Below are 12,168 nucleotides of genomic sequence, written 5' to 3'. Positions count from 1 at the left end.
GTACGTGCAATGCTAACGAGGTGGGGAAATCTGTCCTCCAAAGGATCCACACTGAGTCACTCTTCCCCCAACTTAATTTTTGGAATTTAAAAATACATACGTTTAGTTTTTTAAAAAGTCCCCATGCCCGGTCACACAGGAGAAGGCGTGGCAGGCATCGGGAGGGAGAAGCCCTGGCCGCCGCTCTCCCTGTCCACTTGCCAGATTGGGCTCTGGGCCAGGTGTCCTTGTCAGGCACGCTTGTGTCCGCTTGTGTTCACTTGGCCCACCGTTGAGGCTGCTCTCCAGCCTCCTGGCAGGACTCCTGGGCAGGACTAGGCTTCTAAGGGAGGCTTGCCCTGACTGTAAGCCAACGGATGGCCGGGCGTGGGCTGAACTGCCGCCAGCCAGCGTACTGATGACTTCCAGAGTGTTCCAGGGCCACAGGGCCACCTCCCTCACACACTCCGATGCAACACATCTCCGACAGGACGCCTAGTCTTCCCCACCCCATCCACATCCCAAACCTGCTCTTCCTCTGGAGCAGCTCCGGTCACTTATTAACCAGAAGTCTGGCTTCTAACCCCTCACACCCTCCTATCTAGTAAGAACTGGCCTGATCCAGTGTGAGGCTGAATAGCTAGCCGCCTGCCTCCTTCTAAATCCATCCTCTGGGGCCCCAGACCAAATTTCTAATTGCATCATACCATCAATCTCCACTCTCACAACTTCCCCCTTCTTCACCCACTTCGGGATCCAGTCCAAGCTGGCTTGTGGCAGCAAGACTTCCTGCCTAGCCCCAGACTTCTCCCCTACTCAGGGGCCTCATCCTCTGGTAGCACGATCAAGCTGGAGAGGAACAAACAAAGCAGTAGGTTGCCATGGTCACCACCAATGATCCACGCCACAGTATCAATCACAGGACACCAGGGGGTCTCTCCACGAGGTGATGCCATGGCCCAGGGCACTCGGGATAACACAGACCCTCAAACACCGAGGGACAAACGTCAGGTATGTGTGGGGCCCAACTCTCAGAGCTCAGAGACTCAACCTGCTTGTTCCTTTCGTTCCACAGTTACCACCTTCAACACACCCTTCTCCCAAGGCCCCCTGAGAGCTTCCCCCTTGCCTGTGACCACTGGATGGTCACCGGACTGTACTATCTCTTCCTCGGGACGAGATCTGACCCTGACGGAATTTGGACTGAACTAAATGTGTGTTCTGTCCGAGCAGTAGTCACCTGATTGCACAAATTCAATATAGTCTCCTCTAACAAACAGAACAGAACATACATATTTCCAGGCAAGAACATAAACAGAAAATCTTAGGCAAGACATTTCCCACACATGACCCCTGACCTAAATGAAGGGTGTGTGTCTCTTTTTTTATTTTTATATAAGATTTTATTTATTTATTTTTTAGAGAGAGGGGAAGAGAGAGAGAAACATCGATGTGTGAGAGATACATCTATCGGCTGCCCCTTATACGCCCCCAACTGTGGACCTGGCCCACAACCCAGGCAAGTGCCCTGACTGGGAATCGTACTGGTGACCCTTTGGTTTATAGGCCGGCACTCAATCCACTGAGCCACACCAGCCAGGGCAAGTCTCTGTTTTTAGATCACAACCCTCATCCCTCCCGAGCTGCAAGTCCTTCCATGCAGCTGGTTTATTGGCATGAACCCGCTGATGCATCTCTCCTCACTCAGCCCCCGCACACCCTGGACACCGGCTCCTCTCCCTCTTCTCGAAGCTCCTCCGGCATTCCACGCAGCTTCCTGTTTCTGAGACTGCTAATGCCAGTGCTTCTTCCCGCCTCCTTGGCCTGGCTATTTTTTTATAACGGTTTTACTGAGATATAATTCACATACCATACAATTTGCCCATTTAAAGTGTCCAATTCAATGGTTTCTAGTAGGTTTACAGAGTTGTGCAACCATCAACACAAGTAATTTTAGAGCATCTGGTCACCCCCAAAAGAAACCCTAACCCTTTAACCGTCACTCCCCACGGGCTCCCAGGGCTCCGAAATGTGCCCTGTACGTTCAATGCCGCCGATGTCCGGCAGCCTGCCCGTCGGACAGGTATACCTGCCCCCAAGCAAGGCCTGTGTGGCATGTTTTCATTAGCCACTCCAGGCCCAGCATGGCGCCTGCTCCCTAGGAGTGACAGGAAGGAATGAGCAGGGTGGGAGTGGCGATTTCTCTGACGGTTCACTGGGCCCCCGGCCTCCAGGCTTACGCTTCACTAACATTCCACAGAGTTCCTACTGACGTCATTCCCATTGTGCAGCTGAGAATAAATGACTGGCCCAAGGTCACAAAGCCAGTAAATAGCTGCGCATAGATTAGCTGATCAGTGAGCTCTGCTCTGTCTGAACAGGGTCACTGCCCGTTCACTCCACGAACTGCCATCAGCCTCTGGCCCCTCCTGCCTCTGTTCTCATTAAAGTCACCAATGACCTCTGAATGGCAAAACCAAATGGAAGGCTGTCTGACTTTAGCATCAATGTCTCGGCCATGTTTGGCACTCACCACCCCCTTCTTTTTCAGGTCCTCTCCTGTGGCTACCCACCTCTCAGGGGCTGCCTTCAGCCTGCTGGCAGGACTATCTTTTTCCCCATCTTGCTTAACTGAATTCCTTCCCGGAGGAGGGTCTCAAGTTTGGCCTCTCCTCTTCTGACTTTTTAATCTCTCTGGAGGTCAACGGCCATACTTCTACCCTGACCCCCCAAGCTGTCTCCCAAGCTCAGACCTCACAGCTGATCGCCAAAAACAGCCTCCAAATCCCCACTCAAGTGGCTCACAGATCCCTCAATCCTGTCTTCTCACTCTTTCTCCAGCCTGTTCTGTCTATATTCCACCCATAAGTTCACTCTGCCACCTATGCAACTGCCTAAGCCAGAGATGAGGACATCAGCCTTGACTCACCCTTCCTCAGCCTCCTTATCCAACCCGAGAGTCCGCCCAAGTCCTCTCCCCGAAATCCCCCCACAGTGCTCCCTGACGATGCCTGCGGGCAGACTGCCATCGCCTCGGGCCCCGGTTACTACAAGACTCTGAAACTGTTCTTCCCACCTCCAGTGTGGCCCCTTCCTCCAATCCCCTCTCCTTTTCTTTGTTTTTTGTTTTTTCAGTACACAGGCTTCCATATGTTTAGTGCCATGACCTTCTGCTCACGGTGAAAAAAATTCCAAATAAATGCCATGTCCCTCTCCTGCATCTGCCATCTTGACCAGAAGATTCTCTCCAATTCACTTTTAGAAAAACTGCAGACAGCCCTGACTGGTGTGGCTCCGTGGGTGGAGCACTGCCCTGCAAATAGAAAGGTCACCGGTTTCATTCCCAGTCGGGGCGTACCAGAGGCACCCCGATTAGTGTTTCTCTCGCGCATCGATGTTTTCTTCTTCCTTCTCCCTTCCCCTCTCTCCAAAAATAAATAAGTCAAATCTTTCTAGAAGAAAAAACCTGCAGACACATTCTAAAGGGTCAGTCCAACAGTTTTACCCTCCCGTCAGCTACAGTCAGGAAAAAGCACTTCCTACGGCTTTTGCAACCCTTCAAGAGCTAATTGACGACTGGATAACTTCCCGGGCACACTCCTAGCCACACCACAATTAGTACGGGGTGACCTGCCACTCCCGGAAAGACACCAGCTACATTTGCATCTGCAGTTCCCAGGGACAGGTGACTGGGCCAGCCCAGCCTGGAGTATCGCGTTCTTCTTCCCAGATGAGACAGTCTCTTACGAAATAAGGCTGAAATGCAGGAGATGCTGTGATGAACAGAAGACAAGTGACTCAGGACAGAGAGGGCTAAAGTGTTCTGAAAGACAGCCGGCATGTCACGCACGTGAGCTCTTCACCCACAGTCCCCAGGGATCTGGCTCACTGGCTCTCCCCCTCCTGAATATTGGTTATGTTTCTTCGTAACAGGAAGGAGACGCCCTGACTGGCCCAAGCATCGGGCGGGGGGCGGGGGGGGCCTCATTCCAAATTAGGAAGGTGGCATCTGGTACCATCCGCTGAGCTGCGGATGCATACTCCAGCAAGCTATATGATTTTGTGTGTCTTCCAGGTTTCTGAGTAATAAAAGAGCTAATCCACAGAAAAACCCTAGAAACAACAACCAACCCAGTAGCAATGAGAAACCTCTGGACTCAGATTATCGCCTCCAAATATCGTATTTCAATGCAGAGAACCAGGTCCCCTAAGAGAAACGGTGACTCTAGGTCTGGGTCAGGAAATGTGCAAAGTACAACTAGAACATACTGTCCTCCAGAGGCGAGGGAGCCCTCAAAGTGTACACGGTTGTGTCAAAAAGACTTGGCGGGCTACTGAACACACTCCCACTGGCCAGAGGACACCAAGCACCAATAAAAGTCAAAAGACTGAAGCACAACAAATACACTGAAATCCACATTGCCTTATGACACCAAAACAAAAAGAACAAACCCACCTCGTTAGTCATCTTTGGAGGAGGTTGGAAAACTAACTCAATTATTTTGAAAGCTGGGAAATATGGAAGAGGATCAAGCACTTACCCTGCCTCTCCTGTACAAACTGGTTTAGCGTAACCAAGTAGTTGATTATTCCAAGTTTACAGGTATAAAAGTATCCAAACTAGCAACTGCAGAGGGAAATGTAGAATATCACCATTTCGCAGCCCTACCGAAATAATGATTCTAGGCAACAAATGTCAATGATTCCTCATGTCACAAAAAGAGAGACAACTAAATATTATGTGCCTCCCAATGAAAGTACTAATATTATCTATTAAATATTTTTTCTTTCCTTTTTTAAAAAAAGATTTTATTTATCTTTAGAGAGGGGGAGGGAAGGAGAAAGAGAGGGAGAGAAACATCAATGCATGGTTGCCTCTCACGTGCCCCACTGGGGACCTGGCCTGCAGCCCAGGCATGTGCCCAGACTGGGAAGCAAAGCAGTGACCCTTTGGTTCACAGGCCATCGCTCAACCAACTGAGCCACATGAGTCAGGGCTATTAAATACTCTTTTAAAAAATGGAATCTAATCAAGCCTCTATATCTAATGACTAATTTATAGGCAAAACAGGGGACAAAGGAACATATTAAACTAGACAGCAGGAATGTAGTCAGCAAAATTAGGGTGGAGGGAAAAATCTGTAAATCAAGTAACCAGGCTTCTTCAATAAGTAAAAGGAAAACTAAGAGAGAGAATCTATATGTTAAAAGATCTGAGATAGCTTCAACCAGCTGAAATGTATGGATCATTTTTGTATCCTAATTGAAACAAAAAAATCATATTTTTAAAAATTTGAGAAATAGGAACACAAAATGGATATTTGAGGACATTAACAAGTTATTGTTGATTCTTCTATTTTGTTTAAAGGATTTTATTTATTTACTTTTTAGAGAAAGGAGAAGGAAGGAAGAGAAACATTAATGTGCAAGAGATACACGGACTGGTTGCCTCTCATGCGCCCCCACCTGGGGAATGTGGACCATGACCCAGGCATGTGCCCTGACTGGGAATGAAACCTGTGACCTTCCCGTTTGCAGGCCGGCACTCAGTCCACAAAGCCACGCCATCCAGGGCTAAAGAAACTGAATCAGTAATCAAAAAACTCCCAACAAATAAAAGTCCTGGACCAGATGACTTCACAGGTGAATTTTACCAAACATTCAAAACAGAATTAACATCTATCCTTCTCAAACTATTCAGAAAAATTGAAGAGGAGGGAAGGCTCCCACCTTCATTTTACAAGGCCAGCACCACCCTGATTCCAAAACCAAAGACATTACAAAACATAACATAAAATTAGAGGCCTATATCCCTAATGAAAATAGACGCAAAATCCTCAACAAAATATCAGCAAACCAAATTCAGCAATTAAAAAGATCACACACCACCCTGGCTGGTGTGGCTCAGTGGACTGAGTGCCAGCCTGCAAACCATAGGGTCACCGGTTCGATTTCCAATCAGGGCATATGCCTGGGCTGTGGACCAGGTCCAGAGGCAACCACACATTGATGTTTCTCTCCCTCTCTCCCTCTCTCCATTCCCCTCTCTCTAGAAATAAATAAGATCTTTTTGAAAAAAGTAAGCTCTACTGTATGTTTTCTCTTGATACATCTCTGACCCACCTCCTCTTGCTCACAAGCTGGGACCCAGCTCCCAGGAGGTACTCAGCACATCCAGAAACACTCAGAGCTGGAAAGAGCTTTTATGGCCATTAAGCTTTTCTGTCCTATCAGCTCACCAAAGGGGTGGGACCTCGCCAGGTTCTTTATCCTACCTCTGAGAACAGACGATCAAGCAAAAATGGACTATGGAGGACATATGGGCTTCGGAGATGCTACGAGACCAAGAAGAGGTCAGTAGCAGGCGCCCTGTTGGAGTGGAATCCATGGAGGAAGGCTGGGGTGTGGTGGAGGTCTATAATTGCCCTAAATTGCAGAACAAATAAACACCCTCTGACCAACGCACTGCACCTTCTGAGAAATGTCAAAACACCTGAGATGTGTTCTTTGGAAATCACACAGCTGCACTCTCACTAGGCCCCACGGGCTCCTTGGTGTCCTCTTCCCACCCCCTCTCCCTTCCCCTGGAGCCAGGGAGGCAAAAATATCCAGCAACAAAGGCCTGGAGGCCAGGCCTCTGGTGTCATCTTCAGAAGCAGAGAAGGCCTTTCCGTGGAGAATAAGATGCTGTTTCTGATCTCCTCTTCCTGCTTCTGCTTATCCCCAGGCCCTGAAAGTCCTGAGCATCTCCAACATACATGGTACCAAAACTCCCAAACTCTATGTTAAGAGACATCTAGAAAAACAGCACAAACACCAGAGGAGCTGTAACTGGGTACAGGGGACCATATTCTAGCCTAGCATGGCCACAAGGAGGTTCTTAGGTGGGGTGCTACGGGTGCTGGGCCTTGCAGGGTGGAAGTCACTGGGCTTCATGGTCACAAGAAGGAAGCAGACGGAACGGCAGGTGCGAATAGTACAGAAGAAAATTTGCCCAGTGCTTACTGTGTGCCTGGTGCCAGGCTAAGCATTTTACCCCAAATAGTTGACATCTCACAACCTTCTGAAGTCGGTATGGTTTAATATTCTAGATGAAGAACCCAAGGTCCAGGGGGGTAAAATAGTTTGCCTAAGGTAGTACAGTAATTGGCAGGGCTGGGATGCAAACTAGATTTGGAGTTAGATTTGTCTAACTCCAAAGTCCTCCACACTACATGCACCAAGAACTGGGGGCATGGCTTGTGGGAGAGAAAGGAATACATACCCGTGAAAGAGCAAGGGAATCCCTGAGTGTCATGCTGAAGGTCTGTATGGTAGGCCACAAGGAGGCCATGTCCAGAGCGGTGTTGTAGGAAGAATGAAGGGTTTGCTGGGAAAATGGGAACCCTATGGCCTCAGAAGGTGGGGGCTCAATGGGGGTTGCGGGTAGGGTTAGGGAGGAGTCAGCAGCAAGAGTGAGGAAAGCCTGGAAGAGAAACAAGTTTACCAAATGCCAGCTGGCAATCAGTGGAGTCCACCTTCAGATTTAAGCAAACAAAGAGCTTCTTCCAGTCCCGGTTGGTCCACAAAACTCACATTAAGTGCCAACTGTGTGCCAGGCCCTGCCCCACAGCCTCCCTGTTTCTCCTCCTTTTCCAACAGAGGACAGTCAGGTTGCTGACAGGCTGCTACAATCTGGCACCTGAAGTGCTCTCCTCTTCTTCCTCACCTCCTCCACTTCCACAGTGGAGGTGAACCTTTTTTTTTTTTTTTTTCACATTTATGTTAAAACCATAATATATACAGCCTGGCTGGTGGGCTCAGTGGATTGAGTGCCAGCCTACAAACCAAAGGGTCGCAGGTTGGACTCCCAGTCGGTGCACATGCCCGGGTTGCAGGCCAGATCCCCAGTAGGGGACGCTCGAGAGGCAGCCACACATTGATGTTTCTCTCCCTCTCTCCCTCCCTTCTCCTCTAGAAATGAATGAATAAAACTTTTTTAAAAGAAAGCCTTTTAAATAAAAAATAAAATCATGAACTATATGATTATATTTTAATCTCGGTAAGTTTTAAAATTTAAAGGTATGTATTTTTGCATTGTTGCAAGATAAACAAAAACTAGTGTTGTTGGTTTTTTTCCCCATTGAATCCACTTTTAACCTCAACAAACTTTTTATCTGAAAATTTCCTCCTGAGGGTGAATCATATCTGGTCATCTTCCCCCTCCAGCCACCATGAGACAAGCTCAAGAGTACACTTAGGGGTCAGGGATGGGAACTGACATCCCAGCCACAGTGCCCTTCACCACCGCATGGGGGACGGGGAGGAGGCGAAGACTGGAATCAGGGACATCTACAATTCAGTAAATCTGATGCTCTGTGTACTGTGAAGGGGGAACTGACTTCTCACAATTCTTGTGCTAAGAAACCCTATTCCAACAAGCATCCTTCTTGCTGAGGGTTTAAGTCTTACAGGCCAAATACTAGTGCATGATCTCCCACACCTGTAGGGCCACGCCTTGCTTTCCCAAACACTGCCTTCAGAAGACTGCTCAGCCAGTGGTTTGGCGATGGGAGAAAACTCCAAGCAGGCTCAGCAATTCCCCAGGAAGGTTCACCCCACGGCTAAGGAGAAGCGTCAATGATCACAAACACCTTGGTGTGTGTCTTAGTAGGGAAGTGGGGGACTTTTCCACTTAGTTTCCCCAAACGTTACCACGGGACAGCTCACTCTGGCAATGTCAGGGTAAAGGGATTTACACGGGCACATCTCACACCGACCAACCACTCCCGAGAGACCTGAGCGGGTCCCGGCAGAGACCAAACCATAGTGATTTTAAAGGCTTGTTCGCGTTTGGGCCTGGTCCAGGCCGCAGCTGGACGCAGCTGCCCTTCCAGCGCCTCCATCAGCCCCGGAATCCCCAGCGAGGCCTCTCGAGGCCCCTCTTCGAGAGCCCCCACATTCGCCTGCCCTTTCACAGCCCGGCGGCCCGGCCCCGCGGCTCACCCTCGAGCGTCTCGCACTGCACCAGGTTGAGGTAGTCCGCCTGGCTGAGCACCCCTGCCTTCAAGCCGCGCACTAGTCCCTCCAAGTAGCCATTGTCCACGTTGAAGTAAAGCTCCGGGAAGGACGACATGGCTGCGTCGGGGGCTGTGGAACCGGAGAACCCCGACTAGCAGGCAGGCAGCGCAACTCCTAGATCAGCTGACTTGGCACCCCGAGCCGTCCGTCAAGTGCGTCAGATGACCTTCATGAGTGTCACGTGATCACAACGGGGCTGTTCTGAGCGGCGCTGTCCTTCCGGGTGGCTTCGAAAGGACGCGTTGAGTAGGTGTGGCCTGGGACGGCTCTCTGGCGCCTGCGCGCTGGGGGAAGGAGCGCCTTCAGTTCCCAGTTGGATCTACTGAGTGTCCCTAGCCGGCCACACGGTGGCGCTCATAGCCGTGGAAATTGGATTGGGCCTTCTAGCTTTCCCGGGTCTGTTGAATCTGGTATTGTGGGGCGTGCGGAGTAAAGATGGGAGCTATTTATGCTTGAAAATGTTCAGGGCTGTTGAGTCAGCCTTCTCCCAAGGGGAGCTGAAGCATGGCAAAGGCGACCTTCGCTGGGTATCACACATCGAGTTAGCTGCAAGCAAGCTCAGGAGCCTAATGCCTGTACGCCAGCACGAAGTTGCAGGTCTTGCCCTGTGCTGTGCCCCCTACCCCTTTCCCTCATTTACTGGACAAGATTTTGAGGGCTGGAGAGCGGCTCTTCTCTTTTTCCCTCAACAGTGCCTAGCGCCCTAAGAGCGTGCATGTAAGTCAGCTGATGGGGTAACACAGGTCCTGGGGTAGGGTGTGTGGTTTCTAGGTTTGGTTGCGTCCCCGTCCCTGCCGTGACCTACCCTCTCCAAAGGCCACGTTCGAAATAATGCCACAGCCTTGGGGTTGGTCCCAAACTTTATTCATGCCCCTGGTCCCAAAGTTTATTCACGCCCCCCAGTCCCAAACCCGACTCTGACGGTGACCAGTTAGTTAGGTGCGGCTGCAAGGGTTCGCAGCAGTACCCAGCTTGCGACAGTAGCAGAAGGCATTGAAGAACCGGCAGTAGCACGTGGCACATGGGTCACAGCAGGGTACTTGTTGTCCCAGACAGGACTCATGCAGCCTCAGGCAGCGACGAGGGGAGCGTGGCTCACGTCCTTCTGGATCTAGCACCTGCAGGGTTGCGGGAGTATGGGTTTGCAGAAGTATGGGCCTCCGAAGGCAGGTCAGGGACCTCACCCGCCCCTATCCAAGGGGGCTGGTGGTGGAGCATGGGGGTCTGCAGTGTTGTTCCATGTGAGGAGGGTATGAAATGGAGGATGGGGATGATGCCTGATGGCTCCTCCCCAGGCCTGGGGCCTCACCCGTTTCCCTGAACAGTTAGTTACCTTTGCCAAGTCCTTGGCCTCCTGCAGCAGAGCCTCTTCTGCCTGTTCTGCAGTTGTCCTCTTCAGCCCAGGCTGCAGGCCCAGGCCTGGGACAGCGACGTGAGGGCAGAACACATGCATCTCCCCTCCCCCATGAGCAAAACACCCACCTCCCAACCTGGGATTGGGAAGGGAGAAGGAGGGCTCATACCCGGCAGAGTAGTTTGTGGCCCAGGGATTCCAGGCCCCACCCAGACCCACCCCGGCCCACACTGACCTGACATCTCTGGGAACAGGGCCTGGTCAGACCCTCTGATGCCCTCCTGGGGTGCCAAGCTCATCTGGGCACCCTGCATGGCAGGTAGTGCCAGCAGCAGGGCACAGCTCAGCACTGCAGTCAGCATGGCCTGGCTCAGCAGGGAGACCCACCACTTAGTCCCTCCTAGTCCTTGGAGAACCCTCTGAGTGCCCGATCCCCAAGAGAGGTCCCCCGGAGAGGAGGAGTCTTTGCCCCACCAGGGGACTTACTTCTGCTTGCTGGGTCCTTGCCTGGAGAGTTCCCGGCCACCCCGCGCCCTCAGCTTATATAGCAGGGTCTAATGAAGGGCCCACACGTGACTATTGCCTGCAGCCAGGGTGTGAGAGGCCCTCCCCAGAGGCGGGGGAAGGTAAAACTTGGGTCCGTCTCCCTGGAATCTGAGCTTTGGGGTGCTCTACTAGAAGGTGACCATCTCCAATCAAGGGTGAGGTCTCCAGGAGCCAGTTAAAGTTTGGGAACAAGATAGGGTGCCCAGAGCCCCCCAAATTTCTACAGGTCAGTGACCTGGGAGATGGTCAGGCTGGAGCCATTAGCAGTAACAAGGCAGGCGGCCCTGAGAGCTTAATTTAATTTGTGGCCCCGGAGATGCTCACTCAGACATTACCTGGCATGTTGTTTGCTTTGTTTACAGGAACATAGGTCAAGGACATTGAATTGGGTGATGGGCCAGTGGTCAGAGTGGGGTAAATATGTGGTACAGACCTAGATTCTGGGTTTTTTGGGAGGTAAAGGGATGGAAGAAGCCCGCCTAGCCAGCACAAGCCCTCCTGCTTCCATCCTGGCTCTGCCTCCCCTCCTCCTCCCTCCAAGCTTCTCCAAGACCCCCACCCCTTTTCCGGTCCTCGGATCCCTTTCTGCTTGGGGTTCCTGGAAGCCAAGTAAGCAGAACAGATTGTTCCCTGGGTGGGCGAGCAGCTTCACAGTAAAAAGCTTTCAGGCCGCCAGCCTCATTAGTACTAATGGTTGCTCCTGTCCTTCCTGCGTTGTTAGGTCTCCACCCACACCTGGTCTCATCAGCAAAGGCTGCAGCGAGAACAGCTCTTTCGTGGAGAAGGTAGGACACACAGGACCCCTGCCTTCCCTCAGCCCTCTGGAGGGCGATGTATCACACACCTTGCCCCGCAGAAAAAGGGATGCAGTGTGATTCAGCTGCAGGGCCTCAGTGTGCAAACTGGGCCAGCCCAGGTTCACACCGGATATTCTGACCAGACAAAGGCCTGAGGAAGTTCTTTCAGCAGCAGGTGGATGTTGTCGTCTGGCAGCCTTTGGCTTGGCGTCAATGCCAACAATTGGTGTTGGGGTGCGGGTGGCCTGGGGAGGGAAAAGGCCCTCCCCAGAGGGTGGTCCCCTGGCAGCTTCTTCCACGGATGGGCACTGATGTCTGATTCTTGGATCAGGCTGGCACTGGGCTCACTTATGCTTGGTTCAGAGTAACGGTGTTGGGCGCTCAGAGGTTACACTACTGCTGAGGGCGGGGCGGGGCCCTGGTCCCTGTTTC

The 12,168-nt window shown here is 51.4% G+C and overlaps 2 protein-coding genes across 2 annotated transcripts in view; both read right to left on the bottom strand.

Annotated features, from left to right (window-relative positions):
* Positions 1 to 9,200, bottom strand: part of ATP6V0D1 (ATPase H+ transporting V0 subunit d1) — a 37,340-nt gene extending 28,140 nt beyond the window's left edge. Inside the window, exon 1 of the mRNA XM_037162739.2 lies at positions 8,965 to 9,200. Coding sequence (XP_037018634.1) covers positions 8,965 to 9,094 — 130 coding nt within the window. The 5' untranslated portion in view covers positions 9,095 to 9,200. The remainder of the gene's footprint in view (positions 1 to 8,964) is intronic.
* A 756-nt stretch (positions 9,201 to 9,956) lies between these two features.
* Positions 9,957 to 10,758, bottom strand: AGRP (agouti related neuropeptide). Its single transcript, XM_037162738.2, has 3 exons — positions 10,629 to 10,758; positions 10,373 to 10,458; positions 9,957 to 10,157 (listed from the first exon to the last, which is right to left on the bottom strand). The coding sequence occupies exons 1-3, from the start codon at positions 10,753 to 10,755 to the stop codon at positions 9,975 to 9,977; spliced, it is 396 nt and encodes a 131-aa protein (XP_037018633.1). The 5' UTR covers positions 10,756 to 10,758; the 3' UTR covers positions 9,957 to 9,974.
* Positions 10,759 to 12,168: the final 1,410 nt, after the last annotated feature.

This window comes from Artibeus jamaicensis, unplaced genomic scaffold (assembly GCF_021234435.1).
Source record: "Artibeus jamaicensis isolate MK-2021 breed Jamaican fruit bat unplaced genomic scaffold, CSHL_Jam_final contig_464, whole genome shotgun sequence".
Taxonomy (NCBI): Eukaryota; Metazoa; Chordata; class Mammalia; order Chiroptera; family Phyllostomidae; genus Artibeus; species Artibeus jamaicensis.
This window is presented reverse-complemented; position numbering and strand designations above follow the sequence as displayed.

Coding starts and splice junctions, on each gene's coding strand:
- AGRP (XM_037162738.2), bottom strand. CDS start 10,755: ATGCTGACTGCAGTGCTGAGCTGTGCCCTGCTGCTGGCACTACCTGCC. Junction 10,459..10,628: donor CCTGTTCCCAGAGATGTCAG/GTCAGTGTGGGC, acceptor TCGCTGTCCCAG/GCCTGGGCCTGCAGCCTGGG. Junction 10,158..10,372: donor AGGCCAAGGACTTGGCAAAG/GTAACTAACTGT, acceptor GCAACCCTGCAG/GTGCTAGATCCAGAAGGACG.